This window comes from Doryrhamphus excisus, chromosome 19 (assembly GCF_030265055.1).
Source record: "Doryrhamphus excisus isolate RoL2022-K1 chromosome 19, RoL_Dexc_1.0, whole genome shotgun sequence".
Taxonomy (NCBI): domain Eukaryota; kingdom Metazoa; phylum Chordata; class Actinopteri; order Syngnathiformes; family Syngnathidae; genus Doryrhamphus; species Doryrhamphus excisus.
In genome coordinates, this window is record NC_080484.1 from 6194722 (window position 1) to 6222576 (window position 27855).

Genomic DNA, 27855 nt, shown 5'->3' on the forward strand with positions numbered 1-27855 from the left:
CGCCTCTCGCCCAAAGACAGCTGGGATAGGCTCCATCACCCCCCGCGACCCTCGTGAGGAAGAAAATGAATGTATTATAGCAAAAATATGTTTTCCAAATAATAAATGCCTCAACAGATGCCAAGACATCCAGTGGTTAATAGAAGCAGGGCAAAGTAATGGCTGTAATAGCGGGGCATCCAAATTCTGTCCCTGAGTTTCCCTGATTATGATGATATTTTTGTTGGAAAAATCCGATGAAAGAAGGCGGTGGTGGCATTAGATCTCAAAGCGTTGGGGCACGTACGGCTCGTACAGGTCACCGTGCGGGAAAATATACAACATGAAGAAGCACGTCTTTTTCCAAAATGCTGCTCTACTACCGTGGAAAGTGTCCGTGGAACAGCAGCAGCGACGGGATGTCCCGATACAAAAATACTCTTGACAAACAACTTCACAGAAGTTAGCGGCGCACAAAATGCAAAAAACACGTCAAAGACGAGCACCCAAAGAAACACCAAGTTAAAAAAAATGACCATTCACGGCCTGATGTTATCATTTTAATCCGGGGGGGTCCTAACTTCTCGCCAGGGAGCGTTTGCCTCGTAGCGACAAATCAAAGGATGCAACTTGGCCACTTTGAGAAATATGCTAAGATGTTACATAAGTTAGTTTTCTTCTCATAAGCTTCTCACAACATTTTGATATGCTAATATGCTAATTTTTCCACAAACTTAATTATCTTAATTTTAACGTTATTTTCTTGTTATATGACGACATCCAAAAATAATAACAATAAAAAAAAATTCACTCCTAAAATCAGCAATTCATTCTCGTCAATTTAATTCAATTTTTTAGTATTTTGACTTTATTCTCATCTGTGGTTGTTGTTCCAACTATTAACTATAACTATAACCATAACTACAACTTTCTTCTTGTAAATTTCTTTTCCTAATATTAGATTTGGACTTTATTGTCATATTCGACATTTTTGCACAACCTAATTTTCCAAAATTACAGCTTTATGTTGTTTATTGTTGGTCATTACAGCTTAAAAGGTTTTTATATTTGAACTCTAAGCTATTAAAATTATTTTACAATATTATGATTTTAGTCTTGTAAAAATGCCATTTTTTTCTTAATATTTTGACTATATTCACATAAAATTACAGTTTGTTTTATATTTCTGCTTTCATTTCCAAATATTTCCACTTTCTACTTGTAAATTTTATTCTTATAATTATGCACATAAAATTCAGACTTTTTTCCAACCTAATTTTTCCCCAAATTTTTTTTCCCAAAATGTTTATGTTTTTGTTTATTTTGGAAAATGATGTATTTGTTGCAATAATATATTGACTTTATTCCCATAATACTAAAAATAATAACAATTATGCACATGTTTTACTTTTTTCTTGATAGAATACATCTTTTTCAACTACATCTGTTTTTCAATTTTTACTGTTTGGTTTTCTTTGAAATTCAGCTTTCTTCTTATAAATGTTCTTTATTTTACAAATTTATAAATTCTGATTCCCATAACATGTTGGTTTTATTCTTGAAAGATTCTAACTTTTTTCCCCAACCAATTTTATTTGTTGGTTGGTTTGTCATAAAAACACACTTTTTTAAACATATTTGAACTCTTAGCTACTAAATTCATGTATTTTTCTGATAATATTATCCTGTTATTATGTTATTATTATGTTATTATTATTTCATTAGATTCCAACTTTTGGCTTTTTGTTTGTTTTCCTGTTAAATGATATTTTAAAATGTGCCACGGGCCAATAAAAAGCAGGCAGCCACAGTTTGGACACCCCTGGTTTAAGCCTTGGCGGAGGCCGGCCCTCTATGCAGAGAGCAGGACATATAATATAATATAATATAATATAATATAATATCATGTAAACGCTCATAAAGCGAAACCACTGGATGCAACCGGCACATATCGCCATGCAAGGCTGAAAGTAAAAAATGTCCAAAAAGACAACTTTTTTCAAGGCACGAGCAAAAATATGAAAAAGTCGATAAAAATGTCAATCAGTCAAAAGTTTAGAGACACTTCCCAATGCTAATCAATGAGACGATGTGTCTAAACTTTTGCCCGGCGTATGTAGCAAACAGAATCTTTGTCATGTGACTGCTGTGTTGAACCACAGCAGATGTAAACATCACCGCATAGCATAGCTTAGCTTAGCTTAGCTTCCACCCAGCAGCATCTCCGCCCCCGCCTCTTCAGGACCAGACCGACCGGCGGAGTCACCACCTGGTCCGGGAGTTCCGGTCCTCAGCACCAGCTTGCCCAGACCTCCTGACACCAAGCCTACAGGAGACAACGACTTCCTGGAAAAACATCAGAGACCACGCACCTGGTTGCTAGCGGCTACTAGCATACACATCTTAAAAAGTACACATGTTAGCTAGAGCTAGCACAGTCACTAGCATACACATCTTAAAAAGTACACATGTTAGCTAGAGCTAGCACAGTCTCCTGACTCCTGCGCCACAAGTCACCTGAAGGCCATCTTTTTCAGTAGGTGGGCGTCCATCTTGTCTGTGGAAGAGCTGTCAGCGTGGCGTTGCTCTTCCGCTGGTGGCGGGTGAGGGTGGGCGGCGTCCTCGGAATATGAAGCGGCCAGGTCTGCCGACTCCTTAGAGGCCAAAAATAAGGAGTAACAATTAGCATTAGGGTTTGCTTCCTTTTACACTTGTATGACCACTAAGAGACTGCATTGTGCCTTTGGTCTAGTAGTACTACACAGGGGCTTAACTTCCTTTTACACTTGTATCACAACTAAGAGAATGCATTATGCCTTTGGTCTAGTAGTACTACACAGGGGCTTAACTTCCTTTTACACTTGTATGACCACTAAGAGAATGCATTATGCCTTTGGTCTAGTAGTACAACTACTTCATTTTCTACCGCTTATCCTCACTAGGGTCGTGAGTATGCTGGAGCCTATCCCAGCTGTCTTGGGGCGAGAGGCGGGGTACACCCTGGACTGGTGGCCAGCCAATCACAGGGCACATATAGACAAACAACCATTCACACTCACATTCATACCTATGGACAATTTGGAGTGGCCAATTAACCTAGCATGTTTTTGGAATGGGGGAGGAAACTGGAGCACATGTGTGGCCTGCGCTCTAACCACTAGCCCACCGTGCAGCCCCACTAGCAGCTTATATGCTAGATATATATGTATTTCAAAAGCATATTATGAATATCAAATTCCCTCTTTGCTCTTTTGTTCCCATTTTTGTTGTTTTCTTTCTTTTCTTCTTAAATAACCTTTTATATAAGCTAATATTAATATTAAAAAATACTAAAATTGAAATTATTTCCAACAATACATAAAGTATAATATAAAAAGTAAAGTAAAATATAAAATTAAAAATAATTTAAATTAATTAAAAATTAATTTAATATTCTTATTATGTTTGTATTCCTATAATATTTAGACTTTACTCCTATAATAGTATATTGTTTCTCTAACATCATTTTCCAAAAATAACAACTTTATTTTGTTTTATTTGATACTTATAATATTGCAATTTTTTCTTTATAATATTGCAGGTTTTTCTGGTGAAATAGCAACTTTTTTTCTTGTTAGACGATGACTTTTTCTCTGAATATTTTGACTCTATTGTGATGAAATTACATCTGTTTTTTCCCCCACTATTTCAGTCTTTAATATTTGAACTTTATACTACTAAATTACTTTATTTCCCCTCATAATAACGATTATCATAATAATAATTTTTTGCTGCAGTTTTTTTAGTTTTCTTGTTAAAATTTATTTTTGGAACGTGCCGTGGGCCAATAAAAAAACAGTCGCGGTTTGCAAATGTTCCCCACTGCTGTAGAGTTGGGCCCAGTTTGACCCCGGAACAGATCAGATTCTCCAGGCTTTACCTTCATCTCCTGGCCGTTGGGGTCCTCCAGGTCCAGGTGGCACAGTTCCAGGTCAATATCTCGGCCCGTGCGGGGCTCCCGATGGTGCTGGTCCTGGCTGAAGCCGGCCTTTCGCTCGCTTGATGGATGCTGACGTAGATCCGGTGCACATAGTTGCTCGCTGATGGCCACAAAAGACCATAAATCAACTGCATTGAAGACATGTTTGTTCAGAGCAGCAATACCACAGCGGGTTATTTTGTTTTGTTTGTTTCTAATAATTTTCTTCACTTCATTCTTATTGCATTACAGTTGTTTTTGCAAATAAAAAAAAATCCTTTAATTTTTCAACTCTGTGCTACTAAAATGACATTATTTTACTAAATAATACCACAAGTTTATTCTTGTAAAATGACAACTTTTGTCAGATGAGAATACAACTTTTTTCTTCTAATATTCTCATAAAATTATAAAAATATTTTTTTACATTTATTTCTGTTGTTGCTTTTTAAATAAAAAAACACACAAAACACCTTAAGTGCGGGCTACAATATGGAATATATAAATCATAAAATGATACCATTATTCATTCATTAAACTTGTTAGGAATGGAATATTTTCCCCCCTGTTTTGCAACGTATTGTCCAACACAGAGACATGAGACAGGATCGCAAGGCCTTCGACTTGGAAGAAGCACACCCTGTTGTCTTTAGCTATCAGACAAATACCAACAAAGGTTCCCTCATCAATGAGATGGCTTCCACAGAAGGAACACAAAGAGGAACCCAGTTTGACTTGAGAGACCGCTAGGATCTGGCTAGAGTTTGGCTGTGTGGCCACGCCCCTCTCCAGCACTGGCATTGCAGCCGCTCGCATTCACAGCAAAGAGAATAGATGGGAGATGGGAAATAAGAAGAAGAAAATAAAAGTAGCAGGTGGGAAATAAGAGAGAAACCAAAGCAAGAGTCCAACCTGTCATGCGGAGCGTGAACCGATCCCCTGGAGATCCACCTGGACTCGCTGTGATCCCCATGAGAGTTGTAATCTAGAAAATCAGCAACAAAATGTCTTCACCATACTTCATGCAGAGGAATGGATGGATGATGGATGGATGGATGGATGGATGGATGGATGGATGGATGGATGGGTGGGTGGATGGATGGATGGGTGGGTGGATGATGGATGGGTGGATGGGTGGATGGATGGATGAATGGATGGATGAGTGGATGGATGGGGGAATAATGGATGATGCACGGATGGATGGATGGGTGGATGAATGGACGGATGGATGGATGGACGGGTGGCAGGATGGATGAATGGATGAGTGGATGGATGGATGGATTGGATGGATAGATGTATAGATGGATAGATGGATGATGGATGGATGGATGGATGGATGGATGGATGGATGGGTGGGTGGGTGGACGATGGATGGGTGGATGGATGCGTGGATGGTGATGGATGAATGGATGGATGGATGAGTGGATGGATGAGTGTATGGATGTAGGAATAATGGATGATGCATGGATGGATGGATGGGTGGATGAATGGACGGATGGATGGATGGATGGACGGGTGGCAGGATGGATGGATGGATGAGTGGATGGATGGGTGGGTGGATGCATTGGGTGGATGGATGATGGATGGATGGATGATGGATGGGTGGATGGATGGATGAATGGATGAATGGATGAATGGATGAATGGATGAATGGATGAATGGATGAATGGATGAATGGATGAATGGATGAATGGATGGGTGGGTTTATGGATGATGGATGGGTGGATAGATGAATGGACGGATGGGTGGATGGATGTCAGGATGGATGGATGGATGGATGGATGGATGAGTGGATGGATCGGGGAATAAAGGATGATGCATGGATGGTTGGATGGATGCGGGGATGGGTGGATGAATGGGCGGATGGATGGCTGGATGGATGGACGAGTGGCAGGATGGATGATGGATGGATGGGTGATGCATGGATGGGTGGGTGGATGGGTGATGCATGGATGGATAGGTGGATGATGGATGGATGGGTGATGGATGGGTGGGTGGATAGGTGTATGATGGATGGATGGAGGTCGGATGGATGGATGGATGGGTGGATCAGTGGATGGATGGGGGATAGGTGGATGGATGGGGGATGGGTGGATGCCCGTGTCATCACCAGCTAAAAGTGAACTACGTGACCGAATGACTCATTGTGAGCTTAACTACATGTATCTTCCCACGTGACGACAGCCATAGAGCTACATGGAAGCGACAGGAGCAGGAAAAAGGAAGGCTTTTATTTGGTTTGACGACAAAAACAGACACAAGGAGGCAAATGGAGGAGTTTGTGGTGGTCCTCACCTTTAAAGTTGACTGGCGTGGTGCTGGTGCCGCCCTGGCAGGCGGTTGCCTGGACGGGGTCGGTGGTGTGGTATCCCGAGCGGGACGCCCTGGAAATGGCGCCCCACTTGGAGATGATGGGCCCCTCGCTGAAGGGGATGATGGGGTCCTCCTCTTTAAGTCGCCTGTACTGTTCCAAGGAGTGCAGCCACCGCTTTGTGACGCCGCTGTCCAGCTCCTACAGGGGGGGTCAGAGTCATCTTTTATGGTGTACACACGATGTGGATCTGGTAGAATTGGCTTTAATTCATGCTGATCTGAACAAGATGGTGTTGGATGGCTGCTACAGTACGTCTTCATGCAGTGGATGACAGTGCTTGATAACAACCAGCAGAGGGTGCCATTGCTGCCTCGACGGGCTGCCGTGGGTTGGAAACAGTATTAGTCAATTTAGTATGACTTTTTTCCATCCATCTGTTTTCTATACCGCTTATCCTGACTAGGGAGGGGGTATGCTGGAGCCTATCCCAGCTGTCTTTGGGCGAGAGGTGGGGGACATCCTGTTTTTTTTAAGTATATATTATATATTTTTTCAATCTTCAATTAAACTATTTAATTAACTAATTAAAATATCACTAATCATTTTTGGCTTTATGTCGAAATATTTTTATACAACATAAAATGGTAAATCTCCATATATTATTTTGTAGTACTTTTGTATTGCTGTTATATTTTATTAGTCATTGTTGAATAGTTTATTAAACGTATATTGTATTGTATATTATATTTATTATTCCCCTACCGTCTGCTCCAAGCAGGAGTGAGGCGCAGCGTGCTGGAGTGTCTCAGGCTCAAAGGGGCGGAGGCAGGGTCCGACGCCGCCACAGGACCACGGCGAGTAGCGTGCCAAGCTCTCCTCGCCTCGGAAGCGACACCCCACACACGGTCCCACGCCGCTGTCCGCGTGCTGGAGGACACGAGACACATTTGGAAAAACTCAACCGTTGTGTCTTCTACTTCTCCTGTAGTCACCTGGTACGTGGTCTAATAACCAATTGGGGCCACTTCAAAAAGAATTAACGGCTGTGGCTGTAGGCAACCTCCCGTGGTCTTGCTTCCTCCCCAAAAGATGGCAGTAGCTGCAAGTGGTCAGCATCCAGCAAACCTTGCCAAAGTGGGAACTCATCAGCGCTAATGCTAGGCTAATGCTCAGCTACTGCTAGGCTAATGCTTGGCTAATGCTCGGGTAATGTTAGGCTAATGCTCGGCTAATGCTAGGCTTATGCTTGGCTAATGCACGGCTAATGCTTGGCAAATGTTAGGCTAAGGCTCGGCTAATGCTAAGCTAATGCTAGTCTAATGCTCGGCTAATGCTCGGCTAATGATAGGCTTATACTCTGCTAATGCTAGGCTTATTCTCGGCTAATGCTAAGCTAATGCTCGGTTAATGCTTGGCTAATGCCAAACAATTAAAAAATATATTCAAAAAGGAAAAAAATATTTCACAATATTAATATTTATTAATATAATAATAAATAAATAAATATTATAATAATAATTAATATAGATATTTTTTGTATTTATTATTTATTAATACCATTCAAAAATAATAATTTATTTTTACAATTTATTTGTATCTATTACAGCTAATATTTATAAAACTATCAAAATAATAAGAGTAAATATTAACATATAATTGATAATATATAAAATATACCATGATAAATACAAATCGTCTTTATATCGTCTTATACGTCTTTATGTATTATATATGTATACATGTATGCATATGCAGTATGTATACAAAATAACATTCCAATAAAAATAATAATTATTGTATTATTTTTAAATCCTAAACACATTACAAAAATGAATCCTTTTGATTATTATGTATTATAATAACATATTTATTATTTTATTATAATTCATTATGATAAATAAAATGTTACTACAATGGTTTATTGATAGAATAATAAATCCATATAAAATCAAATATATAGATATATTATATATCTAGATATATTTCTAAAAAGTGTCATTTTCCAAAGCTTTTAGTCAGCAGAACTCTTGTTTTCTTGTTTTGTGTTTTTGTTCCAGGCTCTGCTGTCGCTTCTTCTCTCCCGCACACGCGCCCACACACACACGCCAGTTGTCTCCGTGATATCATCACCACAGTCGCTAGGCAACCACAGTTGTCTCCCGCTCACACCACACGCAAGCTCCATACCTCGGCTCCAAAATCCATGTTGAAGATGGCGGAGGACTGGGAGGGCCTGTTGGCGCCGTGCTGGTGGTGCTGGTGGTGGTGGTGATGGTGGTGATGGTGCGCCCACTGCTCCTGCTTCCGCCTGAAGAGTTGGTCGTAGCCCAAAGGAACGCGGGTGTAGTCCTGAAACCACAACAGACACGGGTCGGTTCCAACCATGCACTACAGCGTACTTACCATGCACAACAACACTTTAGCTGCTGAAACGGATGGAAGTGAGTGTGGGGGCTGGGGGCGGCAGGGAGACATATTTAGGTGTAGCGGTGGGAGGATGCGCCGTGGAGGAGGTGGAGGTGAAGGAGGTGAGCTGAAGGAGGAGGTGAGGTGAGCGATGTGGGCGAAGACCAAGAAGAAACTTTCCTTGCTGAGGAAGGAATCTTGGCAGCGCCAAAAAAGACCAATACCTCCCTCACTGCTAGTGTGGAAGTGGTCTTTCTTCCACAGGCACGTGTCTGTCTTTTCTCAACATTTCTTCCATCCCAAAAAAAAAAAAAGGATTCGGCAGCATGGTTACCTCAGCACACCCGCAAAGTACATTTCTGTTATATACATAATATCATATGTATATTTATTACATTTTATTCATGTTTTTTGTATTTACAAAAATGAAGCTTAATCAAATGAGTATTTTATAATACATAATTTTAAATATGGGACGGCACGGCGGTCGAATGGTTAGCGCGCAGACCTCACAGCTAGGAGACCAGGGTTCAATTCCAGCCTCGGCCATCTTTGTGTGGAGTTTGCATGTTCTCCCCGTGCATGCGTGGGTTTTCTCCGGGTACTCCGGTTTCCTCCCACATTCCAAAAACATGCTAGGTTAATTAGCGACTCCAAATTGTCCATAGGTATGAATGTGAGTGTGAATGGTTGTTTGTCTATATGTGCCCTGTGATTGGCTGGCCACCAGTCCAGGGTGTACCCCGCCTCTCACCCGAAGACAGCTGGGATAGGCTCCAGCTCTACTTCGACATACTGTAGGTACTTTTGTAGCACATATTGTGTATTGTGTGTACAATTCCGCCTACCCCGTGCGGCCCCGCGCGGTGTTCCGATCCAGAGCAGTAGTTGCTGTCCAGCGAGTTGAATCTCTCCCTGAGTGGAGGCTGGTAGACGGAGGAATGCAGCACCTCGGGGGGCAAGGAGTTACTGCGGGCGTCCTCTCTGTGGTACAACTGAAGGGAAAAGACAGTGAAGGGGTTTTTTTTGGTGAGGGTGCGGTAGAGGTGAGGTGGCGGTGAGCAACCTGAGGCCTCCACACTCTTCTGCTGTCGTAGAGCGGCGCATAGACGCCATGGGCGGACGCCAGAGCTCCATACTGGGGCTGCCCGGGGTGGGGATGGAAGACGGGGGGGCCGAGCCGGTCTCCGGGCGGGGGGGGCGGATACCCCGAAGGGGAAGAGGAGGAAGAGGATGAAGGATCGGCGGGGAAGGAGGAAGGTGGCATGGAGGATTCCGGGACGTTGGCCGATCTGAGGAAGCGAGCCATGCAGGGCTTGTGTGGGTAGAAGGAACCTGCTGGGGGGGGGGGCAACCACCGTGGAACCGTCATCACGGGGGCTTGGAGTCAGCTCTTCAGATCATTGTCTGTCAACTCACTGGCTAACCAACACATTTTATTTGGTCTACAAAAGAATGGCCGATAAATATTTGAGGTTATTCTAATCAAGCATCCATATTTATTTTTTCATATATGATCATTTATATCATTGATCATTTATAAATATCATATAAATAATTTATATATAAAAAATATTACTTTTATTCATGGAAAACATTGCTAAAAAAAGATAGGCATATCATTTTTTTTCAAAAAATATACACACATATACATATTTATGAAACAATTATTAAAAATAAATATGAATCTATTTTGACCAATATTGTAATATTTTATTTTAATGAAGAACTGAAATAATGATTCAATATAATAATAATAATAATAATAATAATAATAATAGTAATAATAATAATAATAATAATAATAATAATAATAATAATAATAATAATAATAATAATAATAATAATATGTATAATAATGAAAATAATATGTATAATAATAAACAATAATAATAAACATAATAATCATAATATAATTATAATTATATGGTAGAATAATTAATACATAAAAAATAATGAATTAACTATAATTAAAATATTAATAAAAAATATTTAAAAAATAATAAAAAAATATTAATGATATAATATATATAGTATATATATATTATATAACATTATATAATAAAATTATATGATAGTTAGAATTGGTTAGAATTATATAGTAATAATAATAATTATTGTATCGTAAAATAATTAATAATTAATTAAAATAATTAATTATAGTCATGAAATAATTATGAATTATATAATAGTTAAAATAATAGTTAAAATGAGTCATAATGATAATCAGAACAATAATGAAGATTATTAATTTGATTTTTAATTTATTATTAATTTATGAATAAAATTAGTAACATCATTATTATGAATATGGATATAACATAATAATATGCAGACCAAAAAGCATATTGAAAATCAGCGCCTTACAGCTGGTGTGGAAGTGGGCGGTGTCGTACGCAGACTGTGCTTCTTGGTAGATGAGATCCTGAGAAGGATGAGTGACTCTCAGCACAAGAGGACCGTGTTTGGACGCCCCATCAGCCGTCCCCAAAGGAGATGATGCTGTCGAGTGGCTGACGGGTGGCGCTGGGGGCGGGGACACAGACTTCCTTCAGGACAAAGACAAATAACGTTCTAAGGCGGGAAGTGGAAGTGACATCACAAATCGGAGGCTCGGTCTTACTGCTCGGCTGAGCCCAGTACGGTCCCACTGCTCGGCCCGCTGGCGCCGCTCGCCCCCATCGATTCACTGGACGTGACCCTCTTCATGCTGTAGTCTCCTGCAGAGCCCTCAGCGATGCCACCGCCTTCCATGACGAACGTTTTAGCAGACGGTAATGGGATGGCGCGGCTAACGCTGCTGCTCTTCTTGTTCCTTAGTCGAAACCTGGACGAAAAAAGAAAAACATCAATCATCCATCATTTGGTGCTTGGCGGCCGCCAGTGGGGGGCATCATCCATCCAAGCCCAACTCTTATAACTCTTACTCTGATACTTGGGCACAATAGGCACAATAAAGCATGCTGGACTTGGCGGCAAACAGCAGGGGCGCTGCTGAGCCACTTTGCTGTCTGAAGAACTTGGAACATGTTGAGATGCATCCATGCAGGAACTACACCTCCACCAGCGTTATTCATTCATTATCAATACCTTATCTATACCAATACCATTCATTATCAATACCATTCATTATCAATACCTTATCCATACCAATACCATACCATACCAAATCAATCACTACATATAAAAGTGAATCAGTGGGTATAAAAGTGAATCAGTAGGCATAAAAGTGAATCAGTGGGTATAAAAGTGAATCAGTGGGTATAAAAGTGAAACAGTGGGTATAAAAGTGAAACAGTGGGTATAAAAGTGAAACAGTGGGTATAAAAGTGAATCAGTGGGAATACAAGTGAATCAGTAGGTATAAGAGTGAATCAGTGGGTATAAAAGTGAATCAGTAGGTATAAGAGTGAATCAGTGGGCATAAAAGTGAATCAGTGGGCATAAAAGTGAATCAGTGGGTATAAAAGTGAATCAGTGGGTATAAAAGTGAATCCGTGGGTATAAAAGTGAATCAGTAGGTATAAGAGTGAATCAGTGGGTATAAAAATGAATAAGTGGGTATACAAATGAATCAGTGGGTATACAAGTGAATCAGTGGGTATAAAAGTGAATCAGTAGGTCTAAAAGTGAATCAGTTGGTCTAAAAGTGAATCAGCAGGTATAAAAGTGAATCAGTGGCTATAAAAATGAATCAGTGGGTATACAAATGAATCAGTGGGTATACAAGTGAATCAGTGGGTATAAAAGTGAATCAGTAGGTCTAAAAGTGAATCAGTTGGTCTAAAAGTGAATCAGCAGGTATAAAAGTGAATCAGTGGCTATAAATTTGAATCAGTGGCTATAAAAGTGAATCATTGGGTATAAAAGTGAATCAGTGGGTATAAAAGTGAATCAGTATGTCTAAAAGTGAATCAGTGGGTATAAAAGTGAATCAGTATGTCTAAAAGTGAATCGGTGGGTATAAAAGTGAATCAGTAGGTCTAAAAGTGAATCGGCGGGTATAAAAGTGAATCAGTGAGTATAAAAGTGAATCAGTGGGTATACAGGTGAATCAGTGGGTATACAAGTGAATCAGTGGGTATACAAGTGAATTAGTGGGTATAAAAGTGAATCAGTAGGTATAAAAGTGAATCAGTAGGTCTAAAAGTGAATCAGTTGGTTTAAAATTGAATCAATGTGTATAAAAGTGAATCAGTAGGTATAAAAGCGAATCAGTCGGTATAAAAGAGAAGGACTCACTTCTCCAGTTCGTCCTGCGTGTGTGCAAAGGTGCAGTTGCTTCCTCGAGGACAGCCTCCCTGATGTCGGAGGTCTCTACACATACTGGTCTTATACTTGCTGTTCACCTGAGGCTGAAAACAATAATAATAATAATAATAATAATAATAATAATAACAACAAGACATTGTAAGTAACAGTACAACACTCTACAGAACTACAGTACATATACACAATAATACACCATCATGAACAGTACTCAGTAAAGTACAGTACATAGAGTATTTATCACCAATATTTCCAGTACCGGCCACCAGTCCAGGGTGTACCCCGCTCCTTGCCCAAAGTCAGCTGGGATAGGCTCCAGCCTAGCCCAGAGATCCTATCCTAGTGAGGCATAGAAGATGTACCTGTGGAGAGTCCTGCGTCTTCTTGCTGAACTTGTGTATGAACTCCACCAGGCCCTGGACCACCAGCTTCACCGCCAACATCACCCTTTCCACTTCCTGCCAGGACGGTGCTGGATCCTCTACGCAAAGATTCCCACATAAGTGAAGAGCACTCTTGTTATGTCACCTGTCTTCGTCTTTTACTACTACAGCATATCACTCCTGTCGTATCTTTGGAGGATCTTTGACTGTTTGTCTGTTGGTAAAGAGATGTGTGCTTCTGTCCTATAGACAATCTTTGACAAAAATTTTGGAAGTCAGCTCTTAAAAAGAGATGAGTTCGCTCCTGTCACATAGAGGATCTTTGACTATCATTTTCAGGTCTGTTGTTAAAAAGAAATGTTTTGTTATATAGAGGATCTTTGACTGATGCTTTCGAGGTACGTTCTTAAAAAGAGATGTGCACTCCTGATATATAGAGGATCTTTGACTTGCGTTTTTCCGGTCAGTTCTTAAAAAGAGATGCGCACGTTCATCTTATATAAAGGATCTTTGATAAGCATTTTATACGCAAGTTCTTAAAAAGAAATGTGCACATTTCTCATATAGAGGATCTTTGACTAGCTTTCTACACATAAGCTCTTAAAAAGAGATGTGCACACCTGTCATATAGAGGATCTTTGACTGGTGTTTTTGAGGTAAGTTCTTAAAAAGAGACGCGCACTCCTGTCATATAGAGGATCTTTGATTTGCATTTTTCAAGTCAGTTCTTAAAAAGAGATGCGCAGAATGTTCATGTTATTTAGAGGATCTTTGACTAGCATTTTATACGCAAGTCCTTAAAAAGAAATGTGCACTTTTGTCATATAGAGGATCTTTGACCAGCTTTCTAAACATAAGCTCTTAAAAAGAGATGTGCACTCCAGTCATATAGAGGATCTTTGACTGGTGTTTTTGAGGTAAGTTCTTAAAAAGAGACGCGCACTCCTGTCACATAGAGGATCTTTGACTGGTATTTTTCAGGTCAGTTCTTAAAAAGAGATGCGCACATTTATCTTATATAGAGGATCTTTAACTAGCATTTTATACGCAAGTTTTTAAAAAATGTGCACTTTTATCATATAGAGGATCTTTAACTGGCATTTTATACGCAAGTTTTTAAAAAGAAATGTGCACTTTTATCATATAGAGGATCTTTAACTAGCATTTTATACGCAAGTTCTTAAAAAGAAATGTGGAGGATGTGCAGGATCTTTGACTGGCGTTTTACACATAAGAGGATCACATAAGCTCTTAAAGCTTTTTTAACTGTGTACTAACCAATGAATGTTGTATTTTGGTGTGTCTTTTATTCTGTTTACTTGCTCTATTCAACTTCATTCTTTTGTAAAGTGTCTTTGAGTATCTTGAAAAGCGCTATACAAATAAAATGTATTATTATTATTATTATAGATGTGCACTCCTGTCATATAGAGGATCTTTGACTAGTGTTTTTGAGGTAAGTTCTTAAAAAAGACGTGCAATCCTGCCATATAGAGAATCTTTGACTAGTGTTTTTGAGGTAAGTTCTTAAAAAGAGACAGGCACTCCTGCCATATAGAGGATCTTTGACTGGTGTTTTTGAAGCAGGTCCAGTGCTAGGGTGAAAGCCAGGTACCAGGATTGTGGTCTATGTTGGCCAGCAGGTGGAGGTGAGGTCTCAAGCCGCTGAGGTTGGCAGGGTCTCCTGTCCTCTGCAGGACGATGGTCAGCTCTTGGACGCTCTTTGCAAAAGACTCAGGCGTCTGCAGCTGCACCAGGAGGGAGAAAGGAAGCTTTTTGTTGTGGTCCAACGTGGTATGAATGACGTGCAGCAGACCTTGTCAATGATGGACTGCATGTGGGACTTGTGGACCAGGTCCCCGTACAGCAGAGAGGACCACTGCTCGGGGGAGATACGGAGGCCGGCTTCCATGGCGATGTGGACGATCTGGGCGTCGTGTTCTCGGCGGAGAGCCTCGTACGTACGGAACTCCTCCTTCAGCTGCATGAGCGAGGAGTCCTCGTCCCGCTTGGTCACCTGACAGGGGGACACTTTGTCTTCACGTGTTTGACGTGTTTGACATGTTAGCTGCTAGCATTAGCGTGAAATACTTGCTAAAAATATTGTGATGATGAATCGAATCATTGACTCTTTTTAAAAACGAGAGTATTATGTAATTAAGCTACAGTTGTTTCTTGTACTTTTGACAGGGAATATTTGCTAGTAATTCCTTTCCTAGTAGTTTTTTATATTATTTGATTATATTATTATATAATTTCTCAAGTTAAACATTGTACTGTTAAATTTTGAATTTAAAAAAAATTTAAAAAAATAATTAAAAAGTAGAATATAAAAAGTTTACACATTTTTAATTTTTTAAACTTTATATTTTATACAAGAGTTTGAGGTAAAAATGTTAAAATGTGACTGTCTTTACCAGATTATATTTTTGTTAAAAAATACAAATAGTACAAATAATACAAATAATAATAATGAACAAATAACTTACATTTTAAATGCATTAATATTGAACATGTATTTCTTATTTAATACATTTAATTTAATAAATGTTTTAATAAATTTTAAGTTTTTTCACTTAAAAGTGAAAAAATGTAAAATGTGACTTTAGCTGTGCAATTTACATTTTAATTTAATTTGTTTGATTTTTAAAATTGTATTTTTACCATAAAATATTTAATATAAAAACCCAAATTCACAAACATGTTAATATTTCAGAGACAACAGATTGTTAATATTACATTTAAAAATGCTAAAATGTGAGTTTACAATGAAGAATTGTTTTATTGTGTATTGTATGATTGAACGGTATTCGGAGGTGGCGTGCCAGGCGTCTTCAGACACGTCAAGTTGAGATGATATCAGGCAAAAGGACGGCCCCCTTTTGTCAGAATCTGCCCTATGAGTCATCATCACAAGACGCCGTCACGCCACACAAGAAAAAGCTTGAGTTCAGCATTTGATACGTCTGTACTACGTGACCTATTTCTACGTGTGTAATAAGGACACAAATACATGCCTGCATGTACTTCTACTTGACTACTAGTACTACTTGTAGTACTAGTAGAGTTGGAGTATGGGTGATGTACCTTGAAGCATGAGGCCCTGTAAAGCAGCTGCACCACGTGTCCTATGCTGGTCTTGGAGGCCTGAGGGAAGCGGCCCTCCAGCTTCTGCACCACAAACAGCACCAAAACCTTCCTGGACAGGGCCGAGCCGTCCTCCAGGGCCAGCAGGACCAGCTTCAGGGCGTCCTCCTGCATGGCTGAGGAGACACAGACGCGTGTCACGTAGAATAGTCACATGGGATGTACTGTAAATAAGATCCGTGGAAGCTGGACGTGTCCTCAGACTTTGACAACCATGGTGATATCACGAAGGGAACCAACGTCCCCAGTCAAAATCTGCCCTATGAGTTGTCATCACAGGACACCGCCATCGTCTTCCGCTTGCTATACATCCTCAAAAACAGCACAGTGATCCTGTCACAGAGGATCTTTGACCAGCAGCACATCCTCACAAAAACAGAGCAATGTTCTCCTGCTATTGAAATGCTCTTTGACTACAGTTTTTGTCGGAAATCATCAAAAACAGCAGAGCACTCCTGTTAAACAAAGGATCTTTGACTAGTGTTTTTGTAGGAGATCATCAAAAACAGCAGAGCACTCCTATGACACAAAGGATCTTTGACTAGTGTTTTTGTAGGAGATCCTCAAAAACAGCAGAGCTCTCCTGTTATACAAAGTATCTATGACTTGTGTTTTTGTAGGAGATTCTTAAAAACAAAGAGGATTAGAGGATTTTCATTTAGCATTTTTCAAGTAGGCACTTAAGCAGAAGAGCTTTCTAGTCCAACGCAGACTCTTAGACTGGCGTTTTTGAAGTAGGTCCTCAAAAACAGCATCCCTGTCCTGCTTTGCAGAAGATAATTGACAAGGAATTTTGAAGCAGGTCTTAAAAAACAGAGTTACCCTGCTATATAGAGGATCTTTGGTTGACTGGCATTTTGGCAGTTCATTTTTCAAAAAAACGACGCATTCCTGTCAAGTAGAGGATCTTTGACTTGGGCTTTTGTTGGAAATCCTCAAAAACAGCAAAACACTCCGGCAATACTCAGTGTCCCCATTTGATAAGTGTTGGTTGGACATTCTCACAAACAGTTGAGGACTCCTGTCATAAAGAGAATTTTTACCCTAGCATTTTTTAAGTAGGTACTTAAAAACAGCAGAACTCTCCCTATTGAGGATTTTTGCTCAGCTTTTTTTGCAGTAGATCCTCAAAACAGAGTGATCACAACAGAGTGATCCTGTCGTATAGAGCGCTTTGACTAACACTTTTGCAGTTAATTCTCAAAAACAGCAGAGTGAACATGTAATGAAGAGGATCTTTGTTCGACTCGCATTTTTGCAGTTCATTTTTAAAAAAAAGCAGCGCATTCCTGTCAAGGAACTTTGACTTGTGTTTTTGTTGGCAATCCTCAAAAACAGCAGGACTATCATAGAGAGGATTTTTGACGAGCATCTTTCAAGTCGGTACTTCAAAACATCTCTTGGTTTCTAGAAAGTTTTTCAAGTTGGTTGAGTGATCCTGTGCTTTTGGACTAGATTCTCAAAAACAGCAGGGATCCTGTCATAGAAAGGCTTTTTGACAAGTGCTTTTGGAGTAGATTCTCAAAAACAGCAGTGATCCTGTCATAGAGAGGCTTTTTGACAAGTGCTTTTGGAGTAGATTCTCAAAAACAGCAGGGATCCTGTCATATAGAGGATTTTTAACAAGTATTTTTGGAGTAGATTCTCAAAAACAGCAAGGATCCTGTCATATAGAGGATTTTTGACAAGTACGTTTGGAGTAGATTCTCAAAAACAGCAGGGATCCTGTCATATAGAGGATTTTTGACAAGTGCTTTTCAAGTAGGTCCTTAAAAACAGCAGAATGATTTTTGACTCGTGTTTTGGGAGTAGATTTTCAAAAAGAAGAGGATTTTGGCAAGGATTTTCAAGTAGGTCCTTCAAAAAATAGCAGAGCTCTGTTGCCCAATAGAGGATCTTTGAAAAGCATTTTTGATGTAGGTCCTGACAAACATCTTGATGGTGGTTTCAGAATTTCCTAAATGAACGTGCATGCAGAGAAGAGTGTGAATGTATTGGGTCTGAGGCCACACCCACCGGGCCCCAGGAACTGGCACCCTCGTGCCCGCACGGCCGCCCAGAGGTTGGCAGACAGCTGCTGGGGGTTCTGGTGCTGCAGGATGAGCTCGGTGACCGTGCGCTCGCCCAGCGAGCGGCCCGCCCTGACAGCTCGCAGGCGCCCCTCCTCCTCTACCAGCTGGCAGTTGACCAGCGTCACCAGCTTCCTCTGCATGGGCCGACTGAGCGCGCTCGGACTGGACGGCGCCACACCTGAGACGGGTCAAAGACTGGAGGTGAAACAGTGCGGCGCCATTTTACCGACATTACGGACTTTATGGACACACCAAGCTTGCAATATGTTGCAATATGTCGTCTTTTCACTTCTTTTTACACTTTAACACTTTTCTTGTTAGCACTGCACTGCAATAGGGGACTAGATTACTTTATTTTGATCTTATTTACTTTTATTAAACTGCAGGTTAACTTCAATTATGTCAATAATGTTAAAAAGTGTATTGCTTTATTTTCATTTCCTTTCATTCTGCAAGCGGTTAGCTTATTTTTTTACACTTTTACAACATTTTTAATAATGTTAAGTGGCACAAAGTAGTAGTGTTTATACTTTACTTTAGTTTCATTAAACAGCAGGTTACCTTCCTTTACCACTTGCATGACAGGTAATAATGCTAAGAGGCACAAAGGGTGAGTATTTTTTTTACTTTATTATGGTTTTATTTAGCTTCATTAAACAGAATTTTAACTTCTTTTTACATTTGCATGACAGTTAATAATGTTACAAGTTCCATTATACAGTGGATTAACTTCTTTTTACACTTGTGTGACAGTTAATGATGCTAAAAGGCACAGAGGGTGAGTATTTTTACTTTATTGCGGTTTTATTTAGCTTCATTAAACAGAAGTTGAACTTCCTTTAACACTTCTTTTTACACTTGCATGACACTTGATTCATGTTAAAAAGCAGGTTACCTTCCTTTTACACTTGCATGACAGTTAATAATGCTAAAAGGCACAAAGGGTGAGTATTTTTTACTTTATTCTAGTTTTATTGAGCTTCATTAAACAGAATTTTAACTTATTTTTACATTTGCATGACAGTTAATAATGTTACAAGTTCCATTATGCAGAGGATTAACTTCTTTTTACACTTGTGTGACAGTTAATTATGCTAAAAGGCACAAAGGGTGAGTATTTTTACTTTATTGCGGTTTTATTTAGCTTCATTAAACAGAAGTTGAACTTCTTTTAACACTTCTTTTTACACTTGCATGACACTTGATTCATGTTAAAAAGCAGGTTACCTTCCTTTTACACTTGCATGACAGTTATTAATGCTAAAAGGCACAAAGGGTGAGTATTTTTTTACTTTATTCTGGTTTTGTTGAGCTTCATTAAACAGAATTTTAACTTATTTTTACATTTGCATGACAGTTAATAATGTTACAAGTTCCACAATGCAGTGGATTAACTTCTTTTTACACTTGTGTGACAGTTAATAATGCTAAAAGGCACAAAGAGTGAGTATTTTTACTTTATTGTGGTTTTATTTAGCTTCATTAAAAAGAAGTTGAACTTCTTTTAACACTTCTTTTTACACTTGCATGACACTTGAGTCATGTTAAAAAGCAGGTTACCTTCCTTTTACACTTGTGTGACAGTTAATAATGCTAAAAGGCACAAAGGGTGAGTATTTTTTACTTTATTCTGGTTTTATTTAGCTTCATTAAACAGAATTTTAACTTATTTTTACATTTGCATGACAGTTAATAATGTTACCTGTTCCATTATACAGAGGATTAACGTCTTTTTACACTTGCATGACACTTAATAATGCTAAAAGGCACAAAGAGTGAGTATTTTTTACTTTATTATAGTTTTATTTAACTTCATTAAACAGAATTTTAACTTCTTTTTACATTTGCATGACAGTTAATGTTACCTGTTCCATTATGCAGAGGATTAACTTCTTTTTACACTTGTGTGACAGTTAATTATGCTAAAAGGCACAAAGGGTGAGTATTTTTACTTTATTGTGGTTTTATTTAGCTTCATTAAACAGAAGTTGAACTTCTTTTAACACTTCTTTTTACACTTGCATGACCCTTGATTTATGTTAAAAAGCACCAAAAGGTTTTTTTTTCCATAGTTTCATTACACAGCAGGTTCGTTTCTTTTTAACTTCAATAACAGCTGATCTCAAAGCGTGAGTATTTTTACTTTTTGTTGTTTTATTTAATGTCATTATACGGTGGTTAGCTTCTTTTTCCGCTTGTATGAGAAGTAATGATGTTACAAAGTGCAAAGGTTGAGTATTTTATTTTTATTTTTATTAAACAGGGGCCGTTGCCTTTAATGATGGCCACGAGTTCCACTGCATTTATAGTATTTAAAGTATTCTTGATGTTCTTTCGGGTTTGTCAACTTTTGGTTCAAATGTTTTTCATGAGAAATGTTGTGTTGTGTCCAAGCCCACCTTTTGCGCCACTGATTGGTTTGAGATAGAGCGCCATGTCCTCCACGCACGCCCTGCAGGCGTCATAGTGTCCCACGTCGGCCGCACTGCCTAGGCTGACGGGCGGCACATCAGGAAGCTAAAAGACAAGCTGTCCATCACATTCCAAAGTCAACTCTCCCAGTTTCTTGCCTGCACTCACCCGAGACCCCAGCAGCTGCAGCAGGGCGCAATTGACAGGCAGCAGGTCGATGTCGGTGCTGATGGGCGTCTGGTCGAAGGGGCAGGCCTTGCGATGCAGCTTGTGCAGGCAGGCGCGGCACACCGTGTGCGAGCAGCCCAGGCTGACGGGCTGGTGGCCGCTGCTGTCGAAGTCATTGTAGCAGATGGGGCAGGACAGGAACTCCGTCCACTGGGCCGCCTGCACCGGCATCGCGGGGGCTCAGGGGGACCACATGTCAACGGGGGCCGGCGACGTCTCCTGCGGGCCACTGACTGGGGGATGCCAAACGGGACGTTAGGGAGTTGAGGGACGCTGAATTACATCAACAAAGCACATGAAAGGCTTCAAAGGGCTTCGGTCCCATGGGTGGGATTTTGGGGTGGGTCGCTGTCATCAACCAATCCGATTGGCTGCTGCTTCAGACTGGATTCAAGTCACGTCATTGAGTCAAGTCATTAGAACTCTACTGATTTGAATCCCTTGGTACCCTTATGGGTTGGGGTCAAAATATGTCACTTTCATGACCAATGACCAATTACAGCCAATCTTGTGCTAAGCCCCGCCCCCCGCCAAAAAAACATATTTTGTCAGCAATACTTTTCATCCACCAATTTCGCTAATAATGATATTTTGAAACTAAAATAGGTACACTCACTTGACTATGACTTGACGGCCATTTTGTATTACATAGGCTGTGCTATTGTGTGAGAAATTACAAGCTAATCGCATCTATGGGATAAAGGTTGTGGCATTTGTGTGGATCAAAATGTGCCAAGATGCGTTCTTGGCACATTTTCATGACGATTAAACAAATGGCCAATGAGCTACGGCCGATTCTATGCTAAGCCCCGCCCCCCAAATTTTTTTTGGCTGAACACATTTTGGCTGCTGGTGGCCATGACTTTCCACCAATTTCTCTAAAATTCCATATTTTTATGTCATTATGACATTATGAAAATATAATAAATACACTGTATGGTTGGCATTTAAATTTATATTTTAAAAAAAATTATGAAATACAAACATTGTAATATTTGTATATTTAAATTAATATTAAAATTAACTGTTTTAATTTAATTAATTATATAATTCATGAATGAAGTAAATAAATACAGTTAAATTTAAGTTAAATGACATGTCATTTGATTAAATAAAAATAAAAATAAAAATAAAAATAAAAATAAAAATAAAAATAAAAATAAAAATAAAAATAAAAATAAAAATAAAAATAAAAATAAAAATAAAAATAAAAATAACTTTCCACCAATTTCTCTAAAATTCCATATTTGAATGTTTAATAATGACATTGTGAAAATATAATAAAGACACTGTATGGTTGGCTGTGGTTTGATGGTCATTTTGAATGACACATGCTGCTATTGTACATGAAATTTCAAGCTAACGACAGTTATAGGATCAAAGTTGTGGCCAAAATACCCCAAGATGTCTTCTGAGAGTGTCACATGATTGGACGAATGGCCGAAAGGTTGGCAGACAGGAAAAACATGATTAGTCTGGCTTTTGTTGTGCATTGCATAAAGAAAATATTATTTTAATTAATCATTTATTATATTGAATTTATTATTATATTTATTTCTTATTATTACTTCATTTAATTTCATTTCATTTGAAATAAAATGACATTTAAATCAATAATTACCTTCTGTTCAGGAGATTCTTCAACACAGTAGAGATGCAGGTAATGTCTTTAAAATAATAATAATAACAATAATATTGATAATATTAAATAAATATGAAATCATTTAAATTTATGATATTAAAAAAATTATGTAATACAAACATTGTAATATTTTTTATATTTAAATTAACATTAAAATTTATAAATTTAATATAAAAATTTAATTAATTATATAATTCATGAATGAAATAAATCTAATTTAACTTAAGTTAAATGACATGTCATTTGATTAAACAAAAATAAAAATAAAAATAAAAATAAAAATAAAAATAAAAATAAAAATAAAAATAAAAATAAAAATAAAAATAAAAATAAAAATAAAAATAAAAATAAAAATAAAAATAAAAATAAAAATAAAAATAAAAATAAAAATAAAAATAAAAATAAAAATAAAAATAAAAATAAAAAAAAATTAAAAAAATAAACTTTCCACCAATTTCTCTAAAATTCCATATTTTGATGTTTAATAATGACATTATGAAAATATAATAAATACACTGTATGGTTGGCATTTAAATTTATATTTTAAAAAAAAATATGAAATACAAACATTGTAATATTTGTATATTTAAATTAATATTAAAATTAACTGTTTTAATTTAATTAATTATATAATTCATTAATGAAATAAATAAATACAAATGTAAAACAAAATCTAATTTAACTTAAGTTAAATGACATGTAATTTGATAAAATAAAAATAAAAATAAAAATAAAAATAAAAATAAAAATAAAAATAAAAATAAAAATAAAAATAAAAATAAAAATAAAAATAAAAATAAAAATAAAAATAAAAATAAAAATAAAAATAAAAATAAAAATAAAAATAAAAATAAAAATAAAAATAAAAATAAAAATAAAAATAAAAATAAAAATAAAAATAAAAATAAAAATAAAAATAAAAATAAAAATAAAATTAAAAATAAAAATAACTTTCCACCAATTTCTCTAAAATTCCATATTTGAATGTTTATAATGACATTGTGAAAATATAATAAAGACACTGTATGGTTGGCTGTGGTTTGACGGTCATTTTGAATGACACATGCTGCTATTGTACATGAAATTTCAAGCTAACAGTTATAGGATCAAAGTTGTGGCCAAAATACCCCAAGATGTCTTCTGAGAGTGTCACATGATTGGACGAATGGCCGAAAGGTTGGCAGACGGGAAAAACATGATTAGTCTGGCTTTTGTTGTGCATTGCATAACATCAGATTAAGTTCTTCACAAGCCATTGCTAGCATTTGTCATCCTCATTGTAACACGAGAGAAGAAGAATAGGGCTCATTGTGCTGTATAGACCTTAGGGTTAGGGTTAGGGTTAGGGTTACCTTCCCAGGCCTCTGTACCTTCCCAGGCTTCTGTACCTTCCCAGGCCTCCGTACCTTCCCAGGGCTCGGCACCTTCCCAGGCCTCCGTACCTTCCCAGGACTCGGTACCTTCCCATGGCTCGGTACCTTCCCAGACCTCCGCACCTTCCCAGGGCTCCACGGCGTCATGTTCCCTTCCTTGCCAAATTTAAGCGCCACAAGGAGCACGAGTGCACCCCCAGCGCTCCCAGCCACAGGGTCGGCCGCGGCGCAAGGAGCTTTAAGCGGTGTGTGTCTTGGCCTTGCATCAAGCCAGAGAAAGGGGAGTGGCGTCGGCGTCAGAGCGCCGCAAAGGAGTCACGTTGCAACTCGCACCTGTTCCTCTTCCTCAACAACTGTTATATCCTGTTTCCCTCCTGTTCCGCGCACACACACACACACAGCTGCCCCCAACATGCTGTACTTCCATCACATCTAATACTACTTCACACTGGCTCTCCTGATCACTGACACCCCCCCCCCCCCCCCACACACACACACACTTTCAACTTCTTAGGCCAACTGGTTTTGAACGTTCTGTACCTTTGCCACTTGAGCTACGACAGACTGGACCAGCTGTGTTCAGCAGGTGGCCCCCGGACCAACATCACAGCCCCCCCCCCAACCGTCACTTTAAAACTCACAAACAGTCTCAAACGCAGCACAGCAGGCTTGGAATGGAAAGATAGTTTCAACCCTGGGAGCAAAAACACCCTCCACCTTCTTAAAAATGCCCAAGCACGCTTTTTTTTTATTACATAAAGAAAATATTATCTGAATTAATAATTATATTGAATTTATTATTATATTTATTTATTATTATTACTTCATTGAAAATGACATTTAAATCAATACATTACCTTCTGTTCAGGAGATTCCTCAACACAGTAGAGATGCTGGTAATATCTTTAAAATAATAACAATAACAATAATATTGATAACATTAAATAAAATCATTTAAATTTATGATATTTTTAAAAACATTTTAATGGAATACAAACATTGTAATATTTTTTAAGATTTAAATTAATATTAAAGTTAACTGTTTTAATTTAATTAATTATATAATTCATTAATTAAATAAATAAATACAAATGTAAAACAAAAAGTTAAATGACATGTCATTAAATAAAAATAAAAATAAAAATAAAAATAAAAATAAAAATAAAAATAAAAATAAAAATAAAAATAAAAATAAAAATAAAAATAAAAATAAAAATAAAAATAAAAATAAAAATAAAAATAAAAATAAAAATAAAAATAAAAATAAAAAATAAAAATGAACTGAATTGAATGGAATTTCATGACATTGAAATCTATCATCAATCTTTGGCTAGTGTGTTTTCTTCAGATTTTCAAAAAGGATGAAGTTAATAATAAAATAATAATAAAATAAATGTCATTTTTGAAAAAATCTTGGTGTGGAGTTTTTTGCGTGTGGTAAATCTTCAAACCGGCAGAGTGCTCCTGTCACATAGAGGATCTTTGAGGAGGTGTTAATGTGAACAATCAGACGTGTGAAGATTAACCTGAAAGCGTTGCCTTTGTCTGTGACGGCGCCGTGTGTCATGTGCTGATTCAAGATGGAAGCCTGCGTCCGTGCCGTCCGAGTACTTGGCGTGTCTGCAGCTGTCAAAGATGTCATCTGTCTGGGCGTGCGTGTCACATGACCTGGTCTGGTGGGCCCGGGGGTGGCGGGGGTATCAGGCTGCTGTTTCCTTGGGCGGGAAATAAAGGGAGCTTGTTGGGGGTCTTTAACCTTTCATCACATGAAACTTATTTACAGCTCGTAGAACAAGAAGGACTTTCTCACAGTGCAGAAAACACAAACCACAGAAATCTGTCAAACTGGGACTGATTAACTCGGCTAACTAAACTTGGCACAGCTAGCTGCCATAAGGAACAATAACTAACTGGTAAATAACTAAAGCTAACTCTAACCCAAGTCACTATCAAAACATTTAAATGTCCCACAATTTTAAAAAAAAATCTATCAAAATCTTACATATCTTTTTATTAAATTAAAATAATTAAATCATAAATTATATTAATATATAAATAATAAATTAAATAATTTAAATTAAAAAAGAAGCTTAATTAAAAAAATGATTTAAAAAAAATAAACTTTTTTTTTAAATCAATATGACTAAAGCCTGAAAATGACCAAAATAAAAACAAAACATGTAATTGAAAATCTGGACAAAAAAATACTAAAAAAAATGAATGCAGTTCACAATTTACAATTAAATATGTTTTTTAAAAACATATTTTTACGTATAACTGAAAATTTTAGTTTCCATAATTGAAAAAAATATTTAAAAATGTCTCAAAATCTCAAAGAAAATAATAACTGAAAATGGCTCACAACCTGAGAAGAACATTAAAAAGGTCGAGAAAAAAAGATGGCTAAAATATGAAAATTACCCCCAAAAAATACAAATTAAAAAGTATAAATAAAAAATTAATCAAATATCTTTGTGAAAAAATACAAAAAAATCAATGTGATTCACAGTATAGAAATTTAAAAAAAAATAAGTTTTGAAAAAGTCCAACGATGAACAACTCATAACTCAATAATTGTAAATAATTACACAATTATTTTTAAAAATGACAATTAGAAAAATGTCTCAAAATCTTAAACTAAATGAAAACTGAAAATGGATCACCAAATAACAAGAATGGAATATTAAAAATGACTAAAACATGATTTTTTTAAAATAAAAAAATAAATAAAACCAAAAATGTCTCACAAAAAGAGAAGAACAAAACATTTTTTTCAAAATTGAAGATGGGTAAAACATGAAAATACAACAAAAGAAAGATTTACAATCAAAAATAAATGAAAAGGACACAAATCTGAGCAGTAAAAGGGCCAAAATGATTCAAAATAACAAAACAAAATCTGAAAAGGATCCTAAAAGAGGTGAAAATTGCTCCTGATCCTGTGTGGGTTCTCTCCAGGTTCCTCCCACATCCACAAGCATGCAAGCTAAGCTCATTGGGGACGCTAAATGAGCGTGAAGGTCCGTGTTTTCCGTTCACATCGTCCGCTGGGGTAGGCTCCAGCTCAGCCATTCCAAACTCCGATCCACAAGTGCACGTTTAAGTCAAGTTTAAGTCAGAAGAGGAGGAGACATGACTTTTGTCACATTGTTAAGTGGGTTCCATCATCATGACAACCATACTTTGGTTCTGCCAAAAAACATCCACGCACCACCTGCCTGTTCCTCTTCCTCTCGTCCTGCACCAACGAGCAGGAAAAAACCAAGTGAAAGTTGAAGAAAAAGAGGAACTTACCTCATACACACCCCCTCCGCACAAACATTCTTCCACGGGACCGAAGAGCTGTCAGCATGGACGTCAAGCCTCGACGTTTTGGGTTTTGTCCGCCCGACCCGAGCCACCGGCGGCTCGCTGCTCTGACGCTCCGCCGGTGATGGAGTCTCCTCAGCCGGCCACGGCGCTGCGCGGGCGGCCGCTCATCGCCGCGCACCTCCGGGCCAAAGCAAGGTGCGGTTCTTCCTCCGCCATGCGAGAGCACAAAATGACGGTGGTGCTCCGCACGCGGAGGCGCGCTCGGGCACTATTTACACGGAGCGAGCAAGGATATGAAAACACAAAATGTAATGAAAAAATAAAAAGAGTGGGCAAGCCGGAACAAGCCGCTTTTTAGAG

The 27855-nt window shown here is 37.9% G+C and overlaps 1 protein-coding gene across 9 annotated transcripts; it reads right to left on the reverse strand.

The window, feature by feature from the left end:
• Positions 1-27810, reverse strand: rc3h2 (ring finger and CCCH-type domains 2). 9 transcript variants are annotated; one of them, XM_058056052.1, is made up of 22 exons: positions 27478-27810; positions 25710-25898; positions 25041-25086; positions 21109-21401; positions 20928-21045; positions 18473-18706; positions 16397-16572; positions 15126-15326; positions 14925-15057; positions 13289-13407; positions 12900-13012; positions 11281-11484; positions 11025-11206; positions 9724-9995; positions 9506-9652; positions 8439-8600; positions 7014-7178; positions 6233-6449; positions 4850-4922; positions 3899-4058; positions 2497-2633; positions 1-2325 (listed from the first exon to the last, which is right to left on the reverse strand). In XM_058056052.1, exons 4-22 carry the CDS (start codon positions 21337-21339, stop codon positions 2181-2183), a joined length of 3189 nt encoding a protein of 1062 aa, XP_057912035.1. In that variant the 5' UTR covers positions 21340-21401; positions 25041-25086; positions 25710-25898; positions 27478-27810; the 3' UTR covers positions 1-2180. The 9 variants fall into 9 exon arrangements, with proteins under 9 accessions (XP_057912035.1, XP_057912036.1, XP_057912039.1 ...); XM_058056053.1 differs by lacking the exon at positions 25041-25086 and having other exon boundaries at positions 21109-21397; XM_058056056.1 differs by lacking the exon at positions 25041-25086 and having other exon boundaries at positions 9724-9992.
• Between the last annotated feature and the right edge of the window lie 45 nt (positions 27811-27855).